This window comes from Ambystoma mexicanum, chromosome 6p (assembly GCF_040938575.1).
Source record: "Ambystoma mexicanum isolate Mex_15411 chromosome 6p, UKY_AmexF1_1, whole genome shotgun sequence".
Lineage (NCBI taxonomy): Eukaryota > Metazoa > Chordata > Amphibia > Caudata > Ambystomatidae > Ambystoma > Ambystoma mexicanum.
Window position 1 is genome coordinate 1,513,471,939 of NC_090935.1, and position 26,632 is coordinate 1,513,498,570.

Consider the following 26,632-nt stretch of genomic DNA (forward strand, 5'->3'; position numbering starts at 1 on the left):
CATCTCTGAGGTGGATAAAGGGTCTGATGGAGATTTGGTTCCTGATAAGGTTCCTGACGAACTCTTGTCTGGTCATAGCCAGTTGGAAGACCTGCGTCAGTCTTTGCACGATGCCAGTGGTCTGGACACACCTCCGGAGGTTGAGTTTGGTAGGCCTGAGCCTGGCACGCATGCCGAGTCTTCATACTGGTGTCTCATTTCGAGGGTGACGGAGTAAGGGTGGCGGCGGCTTGGACTGCTCCGGAGAGTCTCCCGGCAGTGAGCAAGTCATTGCCGAAAAAATACTGTCCAGCCAGTAGCGACCCCTGCTACTTGACTACGCACCCCACTCCGGAGAGTTTGGTGGTGCAGGCGGCCCCGGCCCCAGCAAAGCAGGCATCGTACCCTACCATCCCTCTGGATAAGGACAACAAACATTTTGATGGCTGGGCGAAGAAATGGTTTTCTTCACGGGGTATGGCTTTACAGGCAGCCAACTCTGTGTGTGCCTTAGCACGTTTCACTCACACTCTGTGGAATTGTGTATCTTTGGTGGCTGAACATATTCCCAAAGGGGAGGAACAGGATGGTTTTCTTGCCCTCGTTCAGGATGGCAAGGATGCCATGTGTGAATATGTTCAGTCTGGTGTGGACATGGCAGGCTGTATCAGCTGGTCCATGGCTGCGAGCTCCGTGATGCGCAGATTTCCGTGGTTGTGGAAGTCTGGGTTTGCTCCTGACGTACAAGCCCGGCTTCTCAACATGCCCTTTGATGGTGTACATCTTTTTGGCAGCAAGGCTGACGAGAGCCTTGAGAGGTTGCAGATCTCCAAAGCTGCAGCGAAGTCGTTGAGCGCTGCAGTTCGCCAACCTCCGCCTTTTTGTCCTAGGGGACAGCAAAGGAGGGAATGTTCCTTTCGATACTACTCTTCCTTTGGTAGATCGAGGGGAGCTGCAAGTCAAAGGGGCCACCGTAGGTGGAAAACAAGGTGGAAAACAAGGTACTCAAGGTGCCAAGGCCGCTCGGGCAGTTTTTTTGCCCTCAGGCACTACCGCAGCTGCTTCAGCTCAGTCATGAGGCCATGTCCTATGGTTCGCAGGTTGGGGGAAGGCTGGTGCAGCATCTTGTAGAATGGCGTGTCATTACTTCAGATGTGTGGGTTCTGGAGATCATAGCCCATGGCTACTGTCTTCCTTCCCGGCAGAGGCCTCACGACAATCAACCAGGGAATCTCTCTTTAAAGAGTCTGGATCCGCTCCTTGCGCAGGAAATCAAATCCCTGCAGGAGAAAGGCGCCATACAACTGGTGCCTGTAGCGGAAACAAACAAGGGATGGTATTCCCCATATTTTTTTATTTGAAAGAAAGACGGGGGATTGAGACCAATCATGGACTTGCGTGGTTTGAACAAACTCCTCAGGAAGGACAAGTTCAAGATGGTTACTCTTTCTCAAGTCCTCCAGGCCCTTCAACTTCAGGACTGGTTGGTGTCGCTTGACCTCAAGGACGCTTACTTTCATGTGCCAATTCATCCCAAGCACAAGAAGTACCTGAGGTTCGCGGTTGGCGACTCGGATTTTCAGTTTCGGGTCCTGCCGTTGGGATTTACCTCCGTCTTCACCAAGCTCATGGTGGTGGTGGCAGTGTATCTCAGGAAAGGGGGGGATTCACGTCTATCCCTACCTGGACGATTGGTTGATCAGGGCGCGCTCTCCCGAGCAAGTCCTGGATCATCTGTCCGTCACCTGCCACTCCCTTCACAGGCTGGGCTTCTCCCTCAACTTAAAGAAGTTCCACTTGACACCTACCCAGCGGCTCCAGTTCATCGGAGCAGTGCTCGACACATCCCTGGGGCAGTGTTCGCCTCCCCAGGTGAGGGCTGATCACATTCTGCAGATGGTGCACAAGTTTCAACATGCACAAAGTCTCCCGGCGTTCGAGTTCTTGAGGTTGCTCGGCCTTAAGGCATCCTGCATGCTTCTGGTGCCAGAGGCCAGGTTTCGGATGCGATATATGCAATGGGCTCACAAACTGCAGTGGTCGCAGTCCTCCGGCAGGATGTCGGACCCCGTTCAGGTGCCGCCCTCGGTTGCCCAGAATCTTCTGTGGTGGGCTGTCAAAGGCAATCTGATAAAGGGGGCTCCATTTTGGCTACCCTGGCCGGAGGTAACGATCTTGATGGACGCGTCCCTCACCGGATGGGGTGCTTATGCCAACAAGTTGACAGCAGTCGTTGGTCTCCGTCAGAGTCCAGACTCCATATCAATCTGTTGGAGCTGAGGGCCATCAGGCTAGCCCTGAAGGCTTTTTTGACGCCTGTGCGGGGGAAGAATGTCCTGATTCTGACAGACAATACAGTGGCCATGCACTACCTCAACAAAAATGGGGGGGGCAGGGTCTCTCCCTCTGTGCAGAGAGGCGATGCAGCTCTGGTTCTGGGCCATCCAGCAGGAAATTTCTATCTCGGCAGTTCATCTGGCCGGAGACGAAAACGTGGCGGCGGATGCTCTGAGCAGGCAGAGCATGGTCTCTCACGAGTGGGAGCTGGCTCGGGACATTCTCCTGGAGATCTTCGCCCTTTGGGGGACCCCAAAATTGGATCTCTTTACCACCAGTGTCAACCGGAAGTGCGAAAGGTTCTGCTTGCAGCAATTTCCTCCAAGAGCAGCCTTAAGAGACGCGTTCGTAGTGGAGTGGTCCTTCCCACTACTGTATGCGTTTCCTCCAGTCCCCATGATTCCACAAGTGCTGCGGAGGCTACGGAGTTTCGCTTCCCCAATGACCTTCATTGCTCCGGCATGGGCCAGGAAAACGTGGTACCCAGACCTTCTAGACTTGTCCATCTGCCCTCCACACCATCTTCCCTACCAAGACGATCGGCTTTCACGGGATGGGGGGATAGGGGGTCAGGTTCTCCATCCAGAGGTCAAGTCCCTCAACCTTCATGCTTGGCTTCTGAAAGGTTGAGGTATAAGGATTGGGACCTCCCTGAAGACGTGATGGAGGTGTTGCTTTCGGCCAGAAGGCCCGCAACAAAGTCCCTGTACCGTTGACGTTGGACAAAGTTCTGCGACTGGTGCAGGGTTAAGAATGTGGATCCTTTTTCATTTGCCATTCCTGTGGTTCTGTCTTTTTTGCTTTCATTAGCCCACAAGGGCCTGCAAGTGGGTACTGTTAAAGGTTACCTGGCGGCGCTGCCCATATTTAAGCGCTCGCCTGAGGAGTGTTCTTATTTTAAGATTCCTTTGATTTCTCAGTTTCTGAAAGGGCTCACTAATGTGTTCACACCGTTGCCTTTCCAGGTGCCCGGTTGGGATTTGAAACTGGTTCTTAAATTCCTAATGGGAGCTCCCTTTGAGCCTTTACATTCTTGCCCTTTGAGACTGTTGACCTTTAAAACTGTATTTTTAGTTGCGGTTACTTCCGCTCGCAGAGTGAGTTGCAGGCACTATCCGCTAAGCCACCCTTCACAGTGTTCCATAAGGACAGGGTTGTCCTTAGGGTTCGTCCTCCTTTTCTTCCAAAGGTTGTGTTGGAATTTCATTTAAGCCAGGTCGTCATTCTTCCGGCGTTCTATCCTCCTTCGCATCCTGGTAAGGAAGAAGAGAGACTCCATAGGTTGGATCCTAGGAGAGCGTTAAGCTTCTACATCTCACGCATGTTTGGGTCAAGCTGTTACTAAGCAGACATTGTCCAGATGGATTATCGTGACCATCTCGGAATGCTACCGTCTGGCGGGTAAGGACCCTCCGGTAGGCTTGAGCGCCCATTCTGCTAGGGGTGTGGCTGCCTCCACTGCTCTGCAGAGGGGTGGTCCCATTTGTAACATTTGTGAAGCAGTCACATGGGCCTCTATCCAGACTTTTGTCAAACACTACTCCCTGGATTCTATCCATGGGCAAGATTTGGCCTTTGGTAAGACAGTCCTCTATTCTGCAATTTGATTGGGCATTCTAAAATTCTAAATTCTTTTCCCACCTCCATATGTTGGTACTGCTTTGGGAGTCTGTCATAGATGTGGAATACTGTCATGCCTGCGCCATGGGCGCATACATTGGCGTTCATTATGGACTAATTGCTATTCATTTATCTACAGAAAACTCCTGGAACAACCTCTATTCACTTTTTGCACCTTATTTCCCATTTGCGAGACTTTGGTGCTTTTTTATTTTACCCAACTAACTACAAGTACCACAATGCACTTTGCCATAACTATCTATTTCTGGCCATTCCTATTCATCATCATCGGAACTGCAATCCCCAGAAGCCCTAGGGATCAGCTCTGCTTCCACCAGCTCAGGAACAGAGAGGGAGGAGGCAGATTGTATTCAGGTGTGCTGATCCAGGTGCGGCCAATTAGCCTGCCTCTGTGCTGGGCAGGGCGGTATAAAAGCTGCTGCCTGCAGGGGCTCAGGCTCTTGCATTAAGAGTCCTTCCAGCACCTTTATGCTTCGAGCTATGAATTTTTGTATGTTGTTCCTGATTACCCCTGCTTTTGATCCAGTGCCCTGCCGGGCTTTCTGCATTGCAGCCGATCTCTTTTTGCTACCTTCTACCTTCCGCCCTGGCCCTTCTGGGCTCCCTGCCTCAGCCCTGCTCCTCTGGGCATCCTGCCTTGCAGCCTGCTAAACCCTGCTGCCTACAGCCCGAGCCTTTTGGGCTGCCTGCCTTGCAGTCTGCATCTCTACGCGGCTTACAGCCCTTGTCCTCTGGAACCCCTATCTTGCAGCTTGCTACACCCCTCTGTCTACAGCCCTTGTCTTTTGGGCTCCTTGCCTACAGCCCTTGTCCTTTAGGCTCCTTGCCTTGCAGCCTCTTCACTCTGCTGCCTTCAGCCCTTTTCCTCTGGGCTCCCTTCCTTACAGCCCTGCTCCTTTGGGCTTGTTCCTTGCTGTCCTGCTCCTCTGAGCTCTCTACCTTGCACCCTACAGTCCTCTGCAATCCACAACAGTTTACCTGCATTTATTACTTTCAGTTATTGCAGCCCCCTGTTCCTGACTGCTGCTCCCTTGCTTTCTTCCTCGTTTTAAACCCTCCGTTCTTTATCCCTGTCCAATTCAGTTATACTGCTTTCCTTTCATTTCCTTCTGCTAGTTTGCTCATCGACTTCCCTTTTCCTGGATTTGTCTGTTATTGTCTTTTCTTGTATCGTTTGTAGACCCCTTTGTACAGGGCTTGTCTGTTGGTTTCTGGCAGGCAACCTCTGCCCCTTCCCTTGTCTAGTTTCTGTGTTACAGACACCCACAGCTGTTGTTCCCGGCCATGAGCAAACTGCATGGGCCTCTGTTATAGCAAACTGTGCAGAAGGTTAGAGTTTTTCCTAAGGTCCGTGGAACACACTTCCCCATAGCTGCATACACCCCAAGAGGGAATCCATTCTGTTGTACCTTATTTCCTTGCTACATTTGCCTACTCTTTGTTCTCATTTACTTTTCAGCTGTGTACTTATCTGTCCACCTTACTTCGGCACAACCACTCAAACCCTACCTGGGTGCCCTGTGCCACTCTTAACAGAGTGCCATCCGTGACAAATACGTCGGAGGAACCAATCCCCTCGAAGAACAAGTTGCTTTCTTACCTGGTAACTTTCTTTCGATGGGATGTTCCAATGACGTATTCCACATCGAACCCTCCCGGCATGCCCCTCTACAGAATTTCTTATGCGATTGCAGCTTCCGTTTCCGCAAGGCTTTCTGTAGTTATTCTGGCAGCAGATTGGTGCCACGCGTTCTGGGGAAAAAAACTACAACTGAGGCTACGGGTGTTGTGCGTCCTACTTATAACATCCAGTGACGTCGGCTCGACGGAGGCACTCGAGGACAGCGTATCGACATCATTGACGCAGACGCCGAACATTTTCCAAAGCAGCACAGCTGTGGTGATTACCTGTCATAGATGTGGAATACGTCGTCGGAACATCCCATCGAAAGAACGTAACCAGGTAAGAAAGTAACTTCTTCTTCTTTAATGCAACTTTCTCCGTTGTCTGGATAGCAATGTCTTTCTTTAACATCAAACTTTCCAGGGTTCAATAAATAAACACTAATCTTACCTTTACTATTTCTTGGGGCTTGCAAATTGCCTGGTTTACTCTCCTGCCGGGACTCTTTCTGCAGCCCCAACTGCTTGGTTTACTCTCATGCCAGGACTTTTGTATTTAAATCCATGCTTGCTGTCTTCTTTGTCAGGATTTCCCATAAATATTTAATTCGCCTTGTTTCTTTGGTTTATCCAGACTTCCATGTGCTTCTCTGTTTCATCACTATTATAGCTGTGGCCCTCGGGTTAATCTATATACTTGTGGTATGGTTTCTTTAAGTTTGACCCCACTTTTACATTTCAGATATTCAGTTCATTTGGGTTTGCCTTTCTGCCTACTGATATTCAAGCAAGCCTTTCATCGGGTTCACAAAGTTATAATGTTCAAATTACTTTGGGCGCAGTCACCAGAACACCTCGGGGACCCCTCTAGCTTTGGGTAGACTCACCGGCTTTCTCCAGAATCTGGTCGGGTTCACGCTTTGCCGTGAGCTGGTATCCCCTGCTTTCCCAATCTGGAAGCTGTAGACGTTCTTCCGGCCTACCTCGCCGAAATGCGGTTGTATGTCTGCTTCCATTCAGTATACGAAATGGAGAATGCCAGCTTCTCGACTCACTGAGCGTCCAGGACCTTCCTTGTAGCTCCCAGTGTCTCCACGGCACTGTAGTCTTTGCTTCGCGTCTCTCTTGTGGTGGCCTCTTCTGCTCTGCCACGCAGAGCAGAATGTACCATTCGTGAGCTCTTGAACAGGAGCCGAACGTCTTCTCCTTCGCTGCCGTGCTGAACAATGCGCTTCTTAGGTTTACATGTCCCGTGCACATGTGCCTCAGAAAAACGACTAGACTGCTCAGTGTAATTCATGTTCTTGGTACATGGTTCAAACGCCTGCATAGTCCTCGACTCAGTATTTGGAGAATTCTAGGAGTTGAAATTCCTAATGTTATGTGATGCATTTGAGGGCATCCTGTGAGAAACCTGAAGGTGTCTCACCCGCTAGTCCCCGGACATCTGTCATCCAGGTGGCCAGGACACTGCCATTGCTATTGGATCCAGTTCCTGATGGACCAATGGGAGAGTATCACCTGGTTTGGGGGGGGGGGGGGGTCTTCGGGGAGTGGAAGTGGGACACCAATGGGTGAGACGCAGTACCCACTTCCTCATAATACCTTTTCCCATCCTACCCCGTATGATACTTACACTCTCTTCCCCCCCACACCTTTCCGACACACACTTTATTACACAGTGGAAGACAACAGGCTAACACCAGAGCTGTTTACCTGATTTGTCCCAACACAAGGGTCAGGCAGGGTCGGGCAGAGTCAGGCAGAGACAGGCAAGTGACAATAACTACACACACCTCTGATGGCCCTTTTCCTTCCCCACATGGATAAAAGGCAGCGCACGAGAGCACACTTTGAGCAAGGACAGGCACACGAGGAGGTGGCTTTTCCAGGACGGCAGTTCAAATAGAGAAGAAAGGTGGCGAGACTGGAAAGGACAACCAGAAGGGGAAGTAAGTGCCCTTGCCCTTTTCGACCCAAGCCTGCAAAGACTCAGTGAAAGGAATCATAAGACCAGGAATTACAGCCGACGTGTGGTGTAACAGATGTCCAAGGTGCACAGGACCCTCCCGCACTGATAACCGAGGTGGGGGAGGCATGCTTGCTACCGTGGTACCGTCCTTGACTCATGAGACAAGAAACGAGGAGGAGGTCAGCACAGCCGGTGAGTCGGAGGGAGAACCAATAGTAAACCCGGACGATGTTGAGCAAAGTTTGCAAATGTCAACTTATTATGAACCAAGAACTTGTGTGCTACTGAACTTTTAAAACCCAGGGAAAGACCAGCTGCGGAGTGGTCCGGCGCCAAGTGGACATCCATTTGAAAGACTCTGGCTGGTCCCCTTTTTCTTGTGAATAATATGATAACCAGAGGCCGTAGGAAAAGGCTGGCATACAGAGCTAAGGTGGTAATACAAGTGTCGAACCGAAATCCCTTGTACACTCAAGTCCTTAACCCATTAACAAAGTTGTGCTATTGTAAAACGGGCCTGTGCGCCCAGCTGAGGGAAACGCTGTATGAACGATAATTGTGGAAAGCCTGACTGGGGGCTAGGAAAAGCCAAGGGAAGTGAATCCTAAAAGGTATTATGGATAAACGAACTGTGTGAAATTGGCAAATGTGTACCCGACTGAGGGAAGCCAAGGTTACAAAAAGGATTGGAACCCGGTTGAGGGGGGGGATCCACGGGTGAAAGGAAATCACCCGACTGGAAGATTAGTGAAAGGACCTTTTGTTTGTTAATAGTAGATCAGGCCCCCTGAGGCAAGAGACTTGGTGTAAAAGAGACTTTGCCAGAGAAGGCACTGATAATTTGGAAACAAACTGTAAGCTCATGGTGAAGAAGCCCATGAGTGTGCTGTGCTCGAGAGTCCCGCCTTGTCCCGGGCTAAAAACGTGGAGAAGGATGACCCCAGTTACACCATCCCGACTTATCTTACGGACACTCCTTTATTTTCTGATGAACATTATCACACGTTTTTTGTAACTTAGCGGTAAGGATCGGCAATAGTTGTTTTTTTTTACTACAGGCCCTTTTTATTTGACAAGACACCACTAGGATTGCCTTATTATTATTTGATGGTCGTAGCTTGCTCCCATTTTAGGTTTATATTAGGCATTTTTCTGACACATTTATACAGTTTAATAAACACCCTTGAACTGTGATCACTTGTGTCGGTCTTTACTGTTGCCACCATGAGGATGTTCTCAGGTGAGACATGCTATCCCCATTTCCTTTTCATGGTGCACCCTTTATCCTTCCAGCCTTTCTGGGCTATTGTGAACCCTTTCCCTAATCTTCCCTTACATTCCCCAAGAAACACCAGTTTGACACTGTGACAAGGAAAAGATCAACATCCTCATTTTGTTAATACAGACACCTCAGCTGCTTACTGGGACGAAGAGGCCAGCACGAGTAGGACAGGACTGCCGTTCTAATGGTGTGCGGTCTAGTGTTTATGGCGGCAGAAACTTTAAAAGCTGACATCCTTTTGGAAAGGGAGTCAGCTGTGCAAGTGTTGCTACAGACTGCGGTGTGCAGATTGACCTCTCTGGATCGGCAGTTTGGCAAGTCGAGTGCTCAAGACCCGTTCATGGATTTTAGAGCGTGTGTAGCGAGAAGCAGAACTGAAGGACGCTGGAAGCCGGTGGCAACTACAAGAGGGAGGCCTGCATGACCGAGCAAAGTGGTCGTAAAGATTTCAAGCTGCTGGCGGAGTATCGCTGTGTGAGCAGAGCCACAAGGACCTTGCACTGAAGCCATAAGATACAACCAGTAAGTGAACCAAGACGGGGCGAACACCAGGCTGGCAGGCGCGTATGGAAACCAAGCAAGGAACATTGATTTAAATCGAACTGAAAGCATTTACAAGTACTTTTGCATGTCGGTAGAAGTGAAAACAATTACAAGCTCTTCTGAATACCAAACAAAATGCCTTTGACTACAGAACAAAGTGAAAGCAAATATAACATCTTGTGACTGCCAAACGGAGCTTGTGCAAGTGGAGTATTCTTGAATACTGAACAGAGTATCAAAGTTTGGGAATCTCCCAGACGTAATGAACTGTGCATTACATGAGAAATTGAGGAAACGAGCATTGGCAGGAGCCAGGCAAATGCAAGAAAGTGTGATGAGAAAACGAGCATTGATATGAGCCAAGAGTTCAAAGAACTGTATATTGGGCGAAAACAAGCTTTGGCATGTGCCAGGAGAATGCAAGAAAGTGTGACAAATGCACATTGGCTAAACCAGCCCTGATATAGTGTCAGGAAAGTGAGACACGGGTGAATTAATTATGCATCACTGTCAAGTAAAGCAGTGGCATAGAGTTGTGGGGAAAGCTACCAAGAAGGGGCATTGGTTCTGTGACCTAGAATAGGTGGACTGTGTGGTCCGCTAACTGCGCCTAGACCGAGTGCACCCCTGTATGGAAAACATACTGCAATCGCCTATAACAAAGCTTGTGTTTTTACTACAACCTTTTGTGTGCTTTTGAAGCCAAGAAACTGAATTGCCAATGTGAACTGGTTAAAAGTGACTATCCTAAGAGCTATGAAGTATCCCAGGGCATTGGGTCGTTTTAAACAGCTGGAAGATTGGAACTCTTGGGGAAGGGAACACCTGTGCCTTTTGAACTATTGTGAACTTGAGGAAGGGAAGCTGATTACAAGCCAAGAGCTAGAAGAAGCTTTGAACTTTACTTTGAACATTATTTCTTTTGTTGCTGACATCCCTACGCATTGTTTTCATTTTGAGGTGAGGGCAAGTATAGGTTTTGGACACAGACTTTTGCTTTGACTTCCTGACAAAGACTACCCATCGTTTTTTTAGGTAGGGAACTCTCATTTTAGGATAGGGTACGTTAGGCCTTATCCAACACCATGTTTCGAGTCATTAAAACTTTGTTGACCAAACTTGAACCTGTTGTCTGTGTCTGCTTCATGGTGCCTTCACAGTTGTTTAACACATGGTATTGGAATAATTTTATTTACTGGTTTTATAATAAGGGACCTTGGAAGAAAAGGGTGTTAAATTGGAGCATTGTGAGTTAGTTTCACAGTTGTGTGTTTGGTCATAAAAACAAGAGGGTTCACTTCTCCCACCAGTAGGAACACGTATCTGACCGTATGCCATGAGGGTCTGGAGCATCAGAGGGTCTTCCTCACGGAAAAGAGTCTTGGGTGTAAGGGGGGCTTCCTCATGGGAAAGGGGGAGATACAACATTTTGTCCAGTGAAGACATGACATCTCCCCGAAAGCTGTCTCCTCCCGTGTGATCCTCTGTCATGAAACCGCCCCCCAGGGTCAGGATCAGGTAGCGGCTGCCTTTCTCCTGGCCACAATGGAGGAGGTCACCACTGGGGAATCTGTGATGACTCCCCTGGATTCAACAGATAGGAGTGCTCAAATCCCTAAATTATAGTACAAATGCTCTGACAATGAAGTCAGTAGAAGCATACAAAAGGACAGGCACAGCATGATCTGATATCCTGCGTTTGGCCAAAACAATACATGTGTGCAGTCCGATTTCCATCTAGCGTAACACCATGGTGTGGAAAGATGGCATTTCTTTTTCTTTTTCAGATATAGGAAAAAAGAAATGCATTCCCCAAAGGTAGCTTGCCAAGGCAAAGGGTCTCGTATAATGGCAAAGGGTGTATTGCTTGTAGGCCAATGACAAGTGATGCATGTCAAGGTGTTTGTGTATGGTGATGGCAAATTGAAACATGGTGCTAGTTGGTAGCAAGGAGGCACAGCAGACATAAGGAGAGAATCAATTAAATAGTTGACAAAGTAAACAGGAATAGATAATGAAAGTTTGGGAGAGCTGATAGGCTTAGTAATGTTACAAGATGTTCGGAGGGTCAGGGGAGGGGTGGCGGTGAAGGAAATGGTCAGCCAACGCAAAGCAATGAAGTGGCGCAAAAACTAATTCAGAGTTGTGTACTTTTGGATGTTTGGTTGAATTTGATGTCTTTTATTTGCAAAACTCATCAAAAGATAATATAACAAGGACTGTGAAATACGTTATACTAATAGTGTTTTATCTTTTCTTTTGAGATCCTGGATTTGAGCAATTTAAGATGGCGGAAAAATCGCATGGTAATTGGATCAAGCTGTACCTGGAGGGGAATACTTCAGAAGTCCTTTCAAATCTTGGGAAAAAGGTTCTAAAGCAATATTTAGATGCCCTCAAAGCACTGAGCTATTCACTTAGTAAGCAGATTGCCCAATATGATGTGTACTCCATGACTGTGGGGACTGTGATTATTCTAGAGGTAAGATGTTTTTATTTAGTGTTTAAGAAAAAAAGAAAATCGGTGCAAAGATAATTACACAGTTGTGATTCACCAGAATGGTGTTTTTACTTCATTAAATGCTGCATGTGCAATCCATGCACTCTAATATTTTCCTTGACCCTTAAAAATATTTTTCATTTGGCTTTAACAGAATCATATTCATTTGTAATTATCGAAACTGTCACTGTCCCATCCCTGGCATTCCTCCTTGTTCTGAACTTCGTAGTATCTACACTATTCCTTGTAATATTATAGACCCCATTGGAGCCCAATTATAGTAGACCTTTATGTTAATTGAAAGCTGTAACCTTTTACAGCTGTCAAGTAAGAATGTACTATGTTGTAGTGTGCTATGATTGTTGGAATGCACTATCTGTGTCCTCTCTTATTTCATTCTTCCTTTCTTCCCTGCACCTGGAAGCAATTATGTTGTAAATTGCTGCATTATAAAAGGTCCATAAAGTAAGTGTGTGTGTGTGTGTGTATGTATATGTATAGGCCTCTAAGCAGACTGCTCTACCTGCCTGTTTTGTTAGGGCCATTGGGGTGCCCGCCCATTTTTTACCTTAACCTTTTGGGAGATATTGGTTTATGAAGGGAAACCGTGAATCAGAGATTTTCCAGTTTTAACCATCTCTTCTCAGTATTAACGACCATTCCACGTCCCCCAAGGCTCTGTACTTGGCCCTCTGTACACCTCCCTTCTCTCTCCTATCATCTCTGCCTCCGACGTATCTCCGACGTATCTCACCACTTGTACGCTGACGACACTCAGCTTTTTTTCTCTTTCTCATCTTTTACCCCCGACATCCATCATAAACTCTCATCCTGCCTCACTGCCATACAATTCTGGATGTCCTCCCCCTTTCTTACCCTGAACACACAGAAAATTGAAGTTCTATTCTTTCCTGCTAATACCCTCCCTCAGCTTTCTCCGCCTCCTTCCATTCTCCTTCCTCCCTCCCATCTCCCCCTCTGCCTGCAATCTTGGTCTCCACCTCGACTCTAACTACTTCACTCACCACATCTCTTACCTCCAGGGCCTGTCGCTTCCACCTATATAACATACGCAAAATGTGTCCCTTTCTTACTTTCCACTCCACTAAACTTCGAATATCTTCTCTAATCTTCTCTCAACTTCTATATTGCTTTGTTCTCCTCTTTGGTCTCCCTTCCTCACACCTAGCCCCTCTTAAATCCATCTACCATCCCTTCTCTGTCTTCCCTCCCACCAGGACTCTCTCTCTCTTCATCCCTTACCTCACTGGGTTGGCTCTCCTTCCACTCTCAACTCAAGTACAACTTCCTCTGCCTCGTCTTCAAATCTCTCTATGGACTTGCCCACCCCTACCTCACTTCCTTCCTCTCCTTCTACTCTCCCTCTTGCTCTCTCTGCTCTGCTGATCACTTCCTACTTACTGTTCCGCCTGCCCCTTGTGCACAATCCCGTTTCCGTTCCTTCCAACTTCTTGCTCCACTTCACTGGAACCTTCTCCCTCTCTGCTCCATCACCTCTTACCCCTCCTTCTGCACATCCTTAAAATTCCAACTACTCCAGTCACCTGCCTGACAATCAACAGCTGATTTTGATCACTTTTCTATCTATGGGCAAGCCTATGTTAATGGGATGAGGAAGATCTTTTTTTTGAGAAACCTGAGGGTTTACCTACACAAGTACTGGGACGAGGTCACCCATAAGAGGAATAACGACTGACATGACATCTACAGCTACAGGTGTTGACGTTAAGCCAGGGTGGAGCCTGTCCCATCAAACGGAAACACACTGACTACTTGTCTTCAGCCCGCGACGAACCCGGGAGTTTCGAATCGCATCCAGAGAAGAAACGGGTGCAGCGGCGGACGCAGCTGTTCAGAGGAGGTCGAGTAAGAACCAACCACCCTGCCCGTCAGCCCTCTAGATAAAGGACGTATCGGGCTTTTTTACATGTTTACTTATTGCAGATACAGAGAATTTCATTTTTCAATATTTATCAGTTATGCAGGATTATCGCAGTATTTATTCATAAAAAAGCTTCCTCTTTCCCCCAGTAGATGCCACTGCAGGCTGTATCTTTACACTCTTCAACGCCACTCCTAAGTTTCTTTTCGCTATGGCTGGCTTGGTTAGGGAGAGCGGGGCCTTCCTCAGAGGCCTGATTCCCCCTCAACCTATGTGTAAACAGTGCATACATTCCCTCTGTGTGCATGGCTGCAGACTTTGGCCAGTATGAAGCTGTCAATCATGCACATCATGCACACAGTCAAAAGCCATTGACTGTTCTTTTTAGCCACTGTAATTTGAAGGTATGCAGCACCGGTGTAGAGTTTAACTTTGTAAGTGGGCAGGGCACTGGAACACGAGGCATTAATGGGGCCCCAGCAGCGAGCTGAACCCCTACCAGGGGGAACCCAAGTTGCCTCATGCAGTCGTCTTGTCTGCCTCAGATTCCCAGCAAGAAAAAGGTAGGTGTTGGCTTTTGGGGATGATTTTATTTCTCCAGCATGGGATCTGGCATGGATTCACATGCTCATGAATATTCGCCGTCGTCAGGCTGGAAATCCTCGGTAAAGAAAAATCAGTATCAGTTTAGTTTCTGATCTGTCTTTCGTAGTAGTAACCAATCACTGATCTCTGCGTCATACTGACCACAGCCAATGACTGCCATCTCCCTAAACCCAGCCTCTGGCAGCCATCTTCAGATTTTTACCGCACGTTCAAGTGTTGGGATCCTCGTGCTATTGCTCTCGAGCTTTAGTGCTTTTTTCGCGCTTTTTCTTAGGAAAATGTTCTCTTTTTCGGTCAAAAGAGCCTCAAGCTCCACCGTTTCTTTATCCGATCAACGGGGACCCGTGTCGGATTTTTCTACGCCCCCCAAGGGTGAAGATTTGGTCGAGCCATGCTTTTGGAGGACTCCAGAAGTTCATCTCGATCATGGCCCAGGAGAAGGGAAGCTCGACGCCCGGAAAGCTGTTCAGGGTCTGCCCTGGATGCCAGCTTCAGAATGTCTTTAAGGAGGACGAACACTCACTTTGCCTCTACTGCCTGCACGAGGACAAGACGCACGTGGAGAAGGACTGTGCGTTTTGGGGCAATATGTCAGATCGGACCATGAAGGAAGGCCATCTGCATCTTGCCAACTGGCTGGAAGGGAAGAGCCCGTCAGGCAAGAAGTCGTCATCCGAGCGGTCTTCTAAGACCTTTGAGGGCGCCCCGGCGACAGGGGTCCAACAGAAGGCCAAGCACTGCGAGTCCTTGGCACCGGGAGCGCCGAACGGTCAGGCTCTACGGGCGCCAGGCAGGGCGCATCCTCCCCGGCGCCATCAACCACGAGCCAACGCTCTGGCTCGGGTAAGAGGAAGGCCGAGCACTCGGCGAAGCTCCTGGAGAGACCCCGGTCGAGCTCGAAGGCGCCATCAGAGGGGGAGCGAGGCAGTGACCCTCCCCCCATCGAGAAGGCGGTGAGCGCACCTAAGGTGGTGAAAGCCTTGATCCACCCGGCCAAGGCCTCTATAGAGACAGTCACGGCGGCCCTGCCTCAGCCTGTGGAGGCTACACCAGTGGTGGCGACCTCGGGGCCCAGAGTCTCCCTGCCACCGTGGAGGGAGTCCTCTTTCATGCCCATCGACGGGACCCCCGTGAAACCTCCGACGGAGAAGAAAAAGGGGGGGCAGGAGGCCGTCGTGGATTCGGCCTCAACCTCTGAGGAGGAGCTGATCGAAGTCTTAAGCCACGGCGTTGGCGTGGAAGAAGACCAGCCCGTCGGGAGGGACCCCGACATAGGAGACGACGAGAACGTCGAGGGTGCCGACGGGGCTTCTGACCGCCCGTCGGAATCCCCTCAACCAGTGCCGCAAGACAACACGGCGGCCATTTTGTTGGCTATACAGTCCTTTTGCTCAGAGATAAGGACGAGATTGCCGTTACCACCAATGGAGGAACCGTTCCCAATGGGGGACCCGGAGCCAGGCCCTTCTGGGAGCCCTCCTCCTAAGAGAAGAAGGATTCATCCTCCACCTCCTTTTCAACCATCGCGCCCTGCTCAGCCCTCCTCCCCGTCCACGACCCGTGGGGATGATACAGAGACTGACACGGCCGCGACGGGTACAGACGAGGTTTACGACGAGGATCTCCTGTCGTCACCTCCACCCCGGGCTTCCCCGCCCGACGAGATTGGATCGTTTCATGCCATGATCGCCAGGGCATCCGAGCTTTTCCAGCTCTGCCCGGAAGAGAAGAAGGAAGGTTTCCTTTATCAACGGCGCGAGACCAAGAGGAAGACGGTCCTCGCTGTACCTCTACTGGACGATATCTGGGATGAGGGGCACGCCCTCCTGAAGAACCCATCCACAACGCCTGCGAGAAGGGATCGGTACGTGAAGAAGTACCTGGTCCCGGACGCGGCCCCCTTATGCCTTTGGGCATAGCCGACCCCGGACTCGGTCGTCTCCGCGGCGGCCAGGAAGAAAGCGGGGGGGGCCTCGGCCTCTACATCAACCTCCCCGCCGGACGGCGAGGGAAAGAAATTGGACACGATGGGACGCAGAGTCATATCAGCAGCGACAACGATTAAGGCTGCCAAAGCCTTGGCTATCGTAGCCCGCTACGATAGGGAGTTGTGCTACAAAATCGCCCCCCTGCTGGACTTCTTACCAGACGACAAGAGGGCGGAGGCCCTAGAGATCTTGCAGGAAGGAGAAGTGGCGTCGGACCACGCCATTACGATAGCGACGGACATCGCTGACACTGGATTTTGCCAGATGGGCAACAGCGTGTGCCTTAGACGGCGTGGATGGCTCAAGGCAACTGACTTCCGTCAGGACGTGCAGACCAGAGTCTTGGACATGCCGTTCGACGGGAGCAACCTGTTTGGGAAAACAGTGGACGATTCTCTACAAGCCATCAAGACGGACACAGAGACGGCCCAGGCTCTTGGTGTTCTCCAGCAACGACGGCCGCCCTTTCAGAGCGGCGGAGGCAAGCAGGGTGTCTCCAAAGGTTCCGGCGGCGGATTTTCCACCTATCGTCAAGCGGCCCGTTCGTCGTCACAGGAAGCCTACAGGGGACGAGGCAAGTCGGGCGGACCCCACTGTCGTCGCCAAGGAGGACAAGGCGGCAAAGCCTCGTTGAAGCAGGACTGAACCGGCCGTGGGGTCGGGCCCCCACCGAAGCACCCCGGTGGGAGGCCGGCTGGCGAGCTTCGTCAGCGTGTGGGAGTCCATCTCCACCGACCGTTTGGTGCTGGACGCCCTGGCCCAGGGTCATGCGCTCGAGTTTCTAAAGAAGTGCCCGCGCGTCCCCCCGTGGCCAGGAAGGAACATCACGTCCCTCAACTTCTCTTGGAGGTAAAGGCGATGCTCAAGAAAGGCGCCATCGAGCTCGTCCCAAAGAGGCTTCGGGGCTCCGGAGTTTACTCAAGATACTTCCTCGTGAAGAAGACGGGAGGATTGCGTCCCATCCTGGACCTACGACGACTGAACAAATTCATCAAGGCACAGAAGTTCCGGATGGTCACCCTCCAGCACGTCCTGGGTCAAGTGGAGGAGGGCGATTTCCTGTCGTCGTTGGATTTGGAGGATGCCTACTTCCATATCCCCATCCTAAAGGGACACCAAAAGTTTCTCAGATTCGTGGTCCAAGGGCGTCACTACCAGTTCAGAGCCCTTCCCTTCGGATTCAGGTCGGCACCCAGGGTGTTCACCAAGTGCCTCGCACCGGTGGCGGCGCGGCTGCGCCTGGAGGGGATCCACGTCTATCCCTACCTGGACGACTGGCTCATCCGAGCAAAGACAAAGGAGCTCGCCGCGGAGCACACGGCGCGGACCGTCCAACTACTCACGGACCTGGGATTCTCCATAAACTACGCCAAGTCCCACCTGGTGCCCGCGCAAGATGCGAAGCTCGACACAGTGGCGCTTCTGGCCTCTCCATCGGAGGAAAGGACGAGGGCCATCTTGGGCAAGGTGCAGCGGATGCTGGTTGCGGACGCGGCCAGGATGAGGTCCATCAAGTCCCTCCTCGGAATGTCGTCTTCTTGCATTTATCTCATCCGCCTGTGCAGGCTTCGGATACGCCCGTTACAGGAGTTCCCGGACGCTCGCTGGATCCAGACGACGGGCAGCTTCGTGGACAGGATCACACTCGACGAGAGCTTCCGACGAGCGATCGGTGGTGGGGCACCCGCGCGCATCTGACGGCGGGCATGGATTTCCAGACCCCGGGCCACCAGAAGACAGTGACCACGGATGCCTCCCTGGAAGGGTGGGGAGCGCACACGGAAAATCTGCACGCGAGGGGCCTTTGGCTGCCGTCGGAGAAGTTCCTCCATATCAACGTCCTGGAACTCTGTGCAGTGTTTTGGGCCCTCAGGTCCTTTCTTCCGTCCCTCAAGGGCAAGGTGGTGAGGATCTTCACCGACAACACCACCACCATGTTCTACATCAGGAAGCAGGGCGGTACCAGATCCCCAGCCCTGTCCAAGGAGGCGCAGGATCTGTGGCATTGGGCCGTCGCCCAAGGGATGTTTCTGGTGCCGTTTCATCTGGCAGGAATAAAAAACACCATCGCCGACTCGCTCAGCAGAGAGCTGCGCTCGTGCCACGAGTGGGAACTATGACCGGATCTAGTGGACCGCCTCTTCCGACGGTGGGGCACACCCCAGATCGATCTGTTCGTGACGGCGACAAACTCCAAGTGCTGGAGGTTCGCCAGCAGGTGTCCCCAGCCGAGGAGCATGGGCGATGCTTTCTCGTTCCCCTGGGAGGGCCTGTTTCTATATGCGTTCCCTCCTTTGCCGCTGCTGATCCGGCTCATCAACCAGCTCAAGAGGTCACGGTGCAGGATGATCCTTGTCGCACCTGCGTGGCCGAGGCAGATATGGTTCCCGGACCTTCTGGACTTGTCAGCGTCCCCGTCAATCAAGCTGCCAGTGGACGCAGATCTTCTCTCCAGGGAAGGAGGCACCATCCTCCATCACGACCCGAAGTCGCTGAACTTGCAGGCCTGGCTCCTGCAGCATTAGAGTTTTGGAGGCTACAACATACCGGCCGACTGCAGAGAGGTTCTTGCAAAGGCCAGGGCGTCCTCAACTCTTAAATGCTACGGACACAAATGGAAGAGGTTCTCTGTCTGGTGCCACGCACAGAAGATTAACCCTCTACGGATTACGGCTCCTCAAGTACTGCCGTACCTGCTGACGCTGGCCAAGGCTGGACTGGCGCACGCTTCCATCAAGATTCATTTTGCTGCGATCTCCCGATACACCATACACCAGAACCACGGGACGGACGTCTTTGTGGTCTCATCGTCTGGTGAAAGAATTCATGAAGGGACTGTTCAGATCGTTCCCGCCGGTGAAAGCCCTGGCCCCGGCGTGGGAGCTCAACGTGGTGCCGACCAAGCTCATGGGACCTCTGTTCGAGCCTCTGCACTCAGCTCCATTGAAGTTCTTGTCGCGGAAAACAGCGTTTCTTGTGGCCATCACCTCCGCACGACGGGTGGGAGAGATCCAGGCCCTTTCCTGCAAGCCCCCGTACTTGACTTTTCACGACACGAGGGTAGTGCTCAGGACGCACCCCTCCTTCTTGCCCAAGGTGCCATCGGACTTCCACCTCAACGAACCCTTGGTGTTGCCTGTTTTCTTCCCGTCGCCTTTGTCGCCGGCTGAAAGGACTTTGCACTCGCTGGATGTGGCTAGAGCGCTGAAGTTCTACGTGGACCGCACGAAGAGTTTTCGGAAGACGTCACAACTTTTTGTGAACTTTGGACCTGTCAATCAGGGGAAGGCTCTCTCGAAGGCTTCCATTTCCAGATGGCTCTCCGGCTGTATAATGTACTGTCATCGGTTGGCAAACCGACCGCTGCCTGACCGTCCGAGAGCCCATTCCACCAGAGCGATCGCAGCTACCAGGGCGTTCCTATCTGGTGTGCCCTTGCTGGACATCTGCAGGGCTGCTACGTGGAGGTCGACGCACACCTTCACGAAATTCTACTGCGTCCATCGGGATTTCAGGGAGGAGTCCAGGGTCGGCCAAGTAGTGCTGCGCAACCTGTTCACCTAAGGTGAGCCTGGTGAGGAGGTAAGAATTGCTTAATGTTGAGTTTTGATGTAATGCTTAATGTTGAGCCTTTGCCACCTCCCGTGGTTGTGCATGTGTACTGCTATGTATTCTTTTATTCATGAGCAAAGTGAATCCATGCCAGACCCCATGCTGGAGAAGGAACTAGTTACTTACCTGTAACTGTTGTTCTCCAGCATGGGTCTGGCATGGATTCACATGCGAACCCTCCCGCCTACCCCTTTGAGGCTCTTCACTTGGTCATACTGCCACTTCACATGCTACCAAATCAGAAGATTTGGGAGATGACAGTCATTGGCTGTGGTCAGTATGACGCAGAGATCAGTGATTCGTTACTACTACGAAAGACAGATCAGAAACGAAACTGATACTGATTTTACCGAGGATTCCCAGCCTGACGACGGGGAATATTCATGAGCATGTGAATCCATGCCAGACGCATGCTGGAGAACAACAGTTACAGGTAAGTAACTTGTTCCTTATAGGTTTCATAGAAAGGGGTGGTCTCCAATGGCTTGGTATGTATGCAGCCACACCGTCTGATACACTCAACCAAGTTGTTTTGTTTTTAAACGTTACGTGAAGTGAGACGGTAAAAATATCACACTTCCCGCAATGTTTAGAAACAGAACATGTACTCTCTCTAAGCACTAAATAAAATGCAAAGTTAATCGTATTCTGATTTGGGTACCGCCGAACCCCAATAGGCTTGGGTAAGCAATTACAATGTAGCCTCTTAGAATATGTATTCAGCTATGTTGACTGTCACTCTTTGTGGTTGTAGCTACCGCAATACCAGTCTCCTGTGAACATCACACTATGGGATCAGGTTGGGGGATTCAGACATGAGCCCAAGCTCCTGCAGTTACTACTGTGCAGGTGCCATCAGCAACGGTAGATGTTTTGGGACTTACTAATGATGGTATTCTGGAGTTACTATTGAGAGGTAAAACAAAAGCATGTGGTAAACGCAAATGATTTTGAATTAACAGTACATGATCGCATGTCAAGATTATATATCTGTGTGGTGACATGTGGCAGTCTGCCTGAGAATCTTTGATGTTCGCTTGTGGAGAGATAAGAGGGGCAGCAACTGGGACAACATGGCACTGATGTGTTTTGTGAACATCGGCAAAGGGGGTGGGGAGGAAGAAGACAGAGTGGGGCTCCGGCAAAACTTTGCCGCCCTGTCCCAGGGGCTTGCTCACACTCGCTCTTTAACAAGCCGGCTTCAGGAGACTCTGCAGCAGTGCTGAGTCTTCTGTAAGCTGGCTGCTCGATGAAGTGTGGGTTGCTTGTGCGAGTGTGTGACAACTCTTTCCTAAAGCCGAGTTATCGCATGCGCAAGGAACCCACGTTTCAACAGATACTTTCAGTACTCGCCATCCGCCTATGAAAACAAACAGCCAGAGCCCAAAACTGCAGACCCCAACTGCCATTATTTTTCCAAAAGGATATCTTACTGAATCACAATAAGACCTGTTTCAAATTTAAAATTATGGATAAACATATGTTCCCATAATGCTATTTGCTTTTATGCAAATTTCCAGGATTAGGTTCTATGAATAGGTATGGTATTGCTTGACCTGTCCTCGAACCATGAACATCGTCCCCGCCCACTCCTCCCCTGCTGACCCACTTCGCCAAGCAGGAGAGGGTTCCTATAATACATTTTTCCCACTTCCAGCACTGGTGACAATAACCTGGTGCAATTACTTGATGGGTATGGAATTGGCATCAGAGCAGCATCACGTGCAGGGTATGCTATTTAAATTAACTTCTACTCAGAATGACAATCCGTATGTCTTTCCGGGGCACACTGCATGCAATTTCTCATGCTGATTTGCCTCGTGCTGGGGGGACTGAGCTGAGAGTGACATTAGGACACTATTATAATGCAGATGTTACGACATCTGAGGTGTAAACGTGCAGGTGCAGCTGTCTCCATTAATTTAAGCACACTAATGTGATATTTCCCAATCTTGCTAAATCTGTAGTCCAGAACCCAGGGCTGAATACACTCTTGAATTAAAGAAATGTAAATGTTTTAGGAGTTTATTTTTTGCACAAAAATGATCACTCATGTATGTAATCTGATATTGACAGGGTGTTCTCAGGGCAGATTAAACTGCAGTGTCTGCAATGTGCTGCTCTACAGTTTTTAACTGACTCCCATGCTCCTTCACCATTGATTATGCAGGTGGGGATGATGTGAGTGGTAGTCCACATCATCCATAGAGCCAAAGGTTAGACTTTTGCATGGCGTCAACATACTGTAAGGGAGGCATGGTATCACAAGTATGACACTGACACAAAAGTTACAAGTTTTAAAACTTTTATTATATTCTTGGGATTTGGAAAAACTCCTACGTTGTCTTATAGCTATGATGGGAGGAGTCTCTACCATCACATAATAAAGAAAACACAGTCCTAGTCAGTCTGTGAAATCAAAATGGTCTATAATAACAAAACCTAATACCTACCCTAGCTCTTATACAAAAAGTGTGTAAAGGGGAATGTGTATACAAAGAAAAGTGAAAGTTATAACATAAACGATCGATGTGTCTGAGTCAGCTCTCCTCCCCATGTTGGACAGCATGGAGTAAGGCGGCCCCCCTAAAAAGGATGACACACCGTGGCTCAGGTTATCAAAATAAAGGCAGTTCAAAACGTGGGTCAAGGCCCGCTTGGCCTTCCAAGCTAAAGTCGCTTTCCAAAAGTTATTTCACAGTTCAATAAAAGTTCACGTAGGTCTCCCTCAGCCGGGCTCAGACCTCGCAATTACAGCACTTGCAGGGATTCCCTTCCCCAAGCTTCATTCACATTCTTTAGGGGTTCCCTTCCCCTAACTTAATTCCTGTTTCCAGTCTCCCTCAGCCTGGCTCAGACCTTTCACGGTTGTCAGACTTTCGAATGTGCAAGGCTTTTACCATAGACCTCTGCAAGACCACTTTGACTTTCACTTCAGCTTTCCCTTAATGTTATTTGTTGCAATGTCTCTTGGAATTGCTAGTTCTAGACCTCAAACAGAAAAGTTCAAAGAAATCTTCCTCTTCAAGCAATCATCTTTTTAACTTCCCCTATCATCGTGGTTAATCTTGACCATTGCGCATTTCAGAGTGTGTTCATTTTGCTGCTTTATAACAAGACATGAAACATTTCGTTTAGATTTTCGAGAGGGTTATTTCCTTTCACCGGACCACTCCTCTACTCTGTATCACTGGCTTCTCATCCGTACGTGCACAACCTTCAATTGTGCGATGCACTGTTGCGGCTTCAATCTTTTCTTGACACAAACTGGCCTTTCGTTTCTTTCGCTAACTCACCGGTTGTGTGTATTCCTTTCTTGTCTTTGCCGCTTTGATTCATGAGTTAAGGTTAATACCACAGGCTTGGCCTCGCCTTCCCAACTTTGTCATTCACGTGGGAGGGTCACAGGCATTCTTGAAACACAATGCAGGCTTCTTGTCTGGGATTTGTCTTTCTCTGCTTGTCCTTCACGGATTCCCAGGGGACTTCAGGGTTTTCCTACTCCCAGCTCTGGTCCCTCGATCGGTCGTCCTGCTCCAGTGGGTTTGCCCTTGCCCTGGAAGATCTGCTCCTTCTCGCGTTACACCTTGCTCAGAGTGTCTCTGTGTTCCGCATTTAATCCATGTGGGGGTAGCTAATGGGTCTCAGATGTATGTGATTACGGTCAAGTGCCTGAATTTGCCGGACCTGATTAAAGGGACATGTCCAATGACATATGTAAGGGTTAGCCTCTTTACTGTGTCGCCCTCCTCCTCGGCCCAGTGTTTCTGTAGAAAGAGGGGGGGGGGAGTTGGCACATTGGAGAATCCTAAACACTTGGATCAGGTATGGGCATGGGAAAGGGGGGCTACCACGTCTCGGCATCGGTTGCCTCACCCCCCACCCCTCCCTGAAGACCCCCCTCCACCCAGGTGATCCTCCTGCACTGGTCCACACCCAGGGCCTGGATCCACAGGCGCTAGCCGTGCCCTGGCCACCTGAGGTAGAGATCCCCGGGGACTAGCAAGTGAGACACCCTTTGGTTTCTCACAATACCCACTTTATTTCCAAATCGGAATACGATTAACTCTGCAAACCATTTTTATGTTTAGACTGAGTATTGGAAAACTCTGTCATAGGTTATTTATTTTTTTATTAAATTTGTATTGGTTTTTCAGGGCAACAAAGAGCTCATACAAAAAATAAACTTGGGGCACATGCCTGTGACAACTTCACATAAAGAGCCATAATTCTCTGATGTATTCACCCACCCTCCACATACCCCCCAGCCCCTTTTCCTGGGACACAAGTTCCGCTTTTCCATGGTTATCCTCTTTGGGCAGCGCAGACCGGGCATATGAACGTCGATAATTATTAAACGTTCCTTTTTAAAAGTGCAATGAGTTCTATGCAAAAACTGGTTTCGGGTCGGGTGGAGAGCCCGTGTTACACTCCGGTCTTGTCCTCCGTGTTGACGAACACCTCCATGAATTGTAGCCAGTCAGCCTCTATCTGTGCGCTGGAGCCCTGTATCGCTACTGTTAGTCTATCCATAAAATAGATGTCCTTGGCCACTGTCACCCATTCTTTCTTGTGGGCAGGGCTGCTCTCTTCCAGGTCCTAGCCCGCGCAGCTCTGGCTGCCAACAGTAGGGAGTGTCAGATCAGGGAGTTTCTCCCAGTGCTCATCTCTTTGCTGAAGCCCAAATATTAGTGGAAGTGGCTCTAACGGGTAAACCCCCTCTTCTGCCTCCATGAGCCAACTAAGCACTTCCGACCAGTAAGCTTGGTCTTTCTTGCATGACCACCACATGTGCCAATAGTTGGCTCTTTTCCCGCATCCCTGCCAACACAATGTGACGACGTCTGGGAACATCCTACAGAGGGTGATCGGGTCATACTGCTACCTATGGAGGAGTTTGATGGCATGAGTCTTGTATTGGCACAAGATTGATGTCTTGAATGCTCTGCTACAGAGTTTCCCCCAGAGCCCATCCCCAATGGTACAGCCCAGGTCCCTTTCCCATTTCCTTCTGAGGCTTTTGGTCGTTCCCACGCGGGGGGGTCAAAAGTGCTTCGTAAAGGACTTTTCATTTCCATGTGGGAATCTAGGATTTTCTCAACCGGGGTGAGCTTTCTTTGTATGCAAGGCTTTAGTTTCGGCCTCATTAGGATTCCCTTGAGGCGAAGGTATAGGAGTGGGGAGAGTTTGCCAATTCCCAGTGCCGCCTCAAGCTCCTGGATACTTATGAAGGTGTCCTCTCTGACCAATTGCCCGACCCTACAAAGGCCCACATCAAACCATGGCTGGTAATGTTCGTGGCTTGGGATTTCCTCTAGGACTGGCATGGACCAGATGTGGCTCGGAGGCGAGGGCCATGTAGTGACATTCTCTCTATTTCCCTTCCCTGCTAATGCTTTCCACATCGTACCCAGTATTGGGTGGTACCTAATTCTTTTGGGGAGCTTTTTCAATGGGAGCCATAGCCATTCGCCTACGGTGACTGGGCGAATGTAAAAGTTTTCTATGTATACCCATTGTTTATTGGGGCCCTCTCTAAGGTGGGGGGCCAAGGCCCTAAATTGGGATGCTCTATCGTAGGTGTTCAGATCCGGGAAAGCGACCCCCCCCGTCTTTCTTTGGGGAGGGTGAGGGTCACGTATCCTATTCTGTCTCTGGCCCTGCCATATGAACTTCATCATGCGCCTCTTGGCTTCTCTGAGGTACGTTTCTGGAGCCTCCAAGGGGAGCATCTGGAAGACATACAGTGCTCTGGGGAGCAGATTCATTTTTATGGCATTTATTTTTCCCATATAGATTTGCCCCTTCCCCCAGCCCTCCATATCCCTGAATAATTTATCAAACAGCGGGGGGTAGTTTGCCTGGCTCAAATCCTCATCGGCGCGAACAATATTGATCCCTAGGTATTTTTTCCCCCCTGTACAAATCTGCAGGCCCAGTGGGATAAGTTCAGCCACGTTTCTCTCTGCATCAGGTGCGAAGGGAAAGATCATTGACTTGCCTATGTTAACCTTAAACCCTGAGAAGTGACCAAACCGTTCAATCACCTGCAAGGCGGCTGGGACTGACCTTGTGGGCTCCCGCAGGTGAAGCAAGGTATCAGCAAGGTATCATCTGCATAAAGGCCTAATTTTTTTTTAATTCTCTTTATTGAATTTCCCAACAACTTTAACAGCCGAGCTGGAGTATAGTGCCACCCATATAATATCTTATACCAGACCTCCCGGGTTTGAGAGGCTCTCGCTAGTTTAGGGATCTTCCTCCATATATTTTCCCACTCTGTCTTCTCTATTTCCCTGCCCAGAATTTTTTCACACCTTCCAATATATGCCCATTGCGGCCTCAGGGTAGCTTCATCCAAGATCTTATAAAGCTGCGAGATAAGGCCTTTCGAGCTGTCGTTGGTCATCAGGAATTTCTCAAAAAGGGTCGGTGGTCTAGTAGCCGCCTCCTTATTTATGTGGTATAGAAGCCAGTGTCGCAGCTGTGAGTATCTCAGCCTTTCACCTTCCCCCAGTGCGAAATCCCTTTTACAATCTACAAAAGAAGTGATCTCCCCTCCTATAAACATGTCCCGCATCCAACGGCATCCTTCCTCCCGCCAGTTCCGGAATGCCCACTCTTTCCAACCCCGGGGTAAAGTCTT

The 26,632-nt window shown here is 49.9% G+C and overlaps 1 protein-coding gene across 1 annotated transcript in view; it reads left to right on the forward strand.

Moving 5' to 3' along the window:
* Window positions 1-26,632, forward strand: part of PIGG (phosphatidylinositol glycan anchor biosynthesis class G (EMM blood group)) — a 1,567,692-nt gene that overhangs the window by 859,553 nt on the left and 681,507 nt on the right. Inside the window, exon 7 of the mRNA XM_069626359.1 lies at window positions 11,642-11,859. Within this exon, the coding sequence (XP_069482460.1) occupies window positions 11,642-11,859 (218 nt within the window). The remainder of the gene's footprint in view (window positions 1-11,641; window positions 11,860-26,632) is intronic.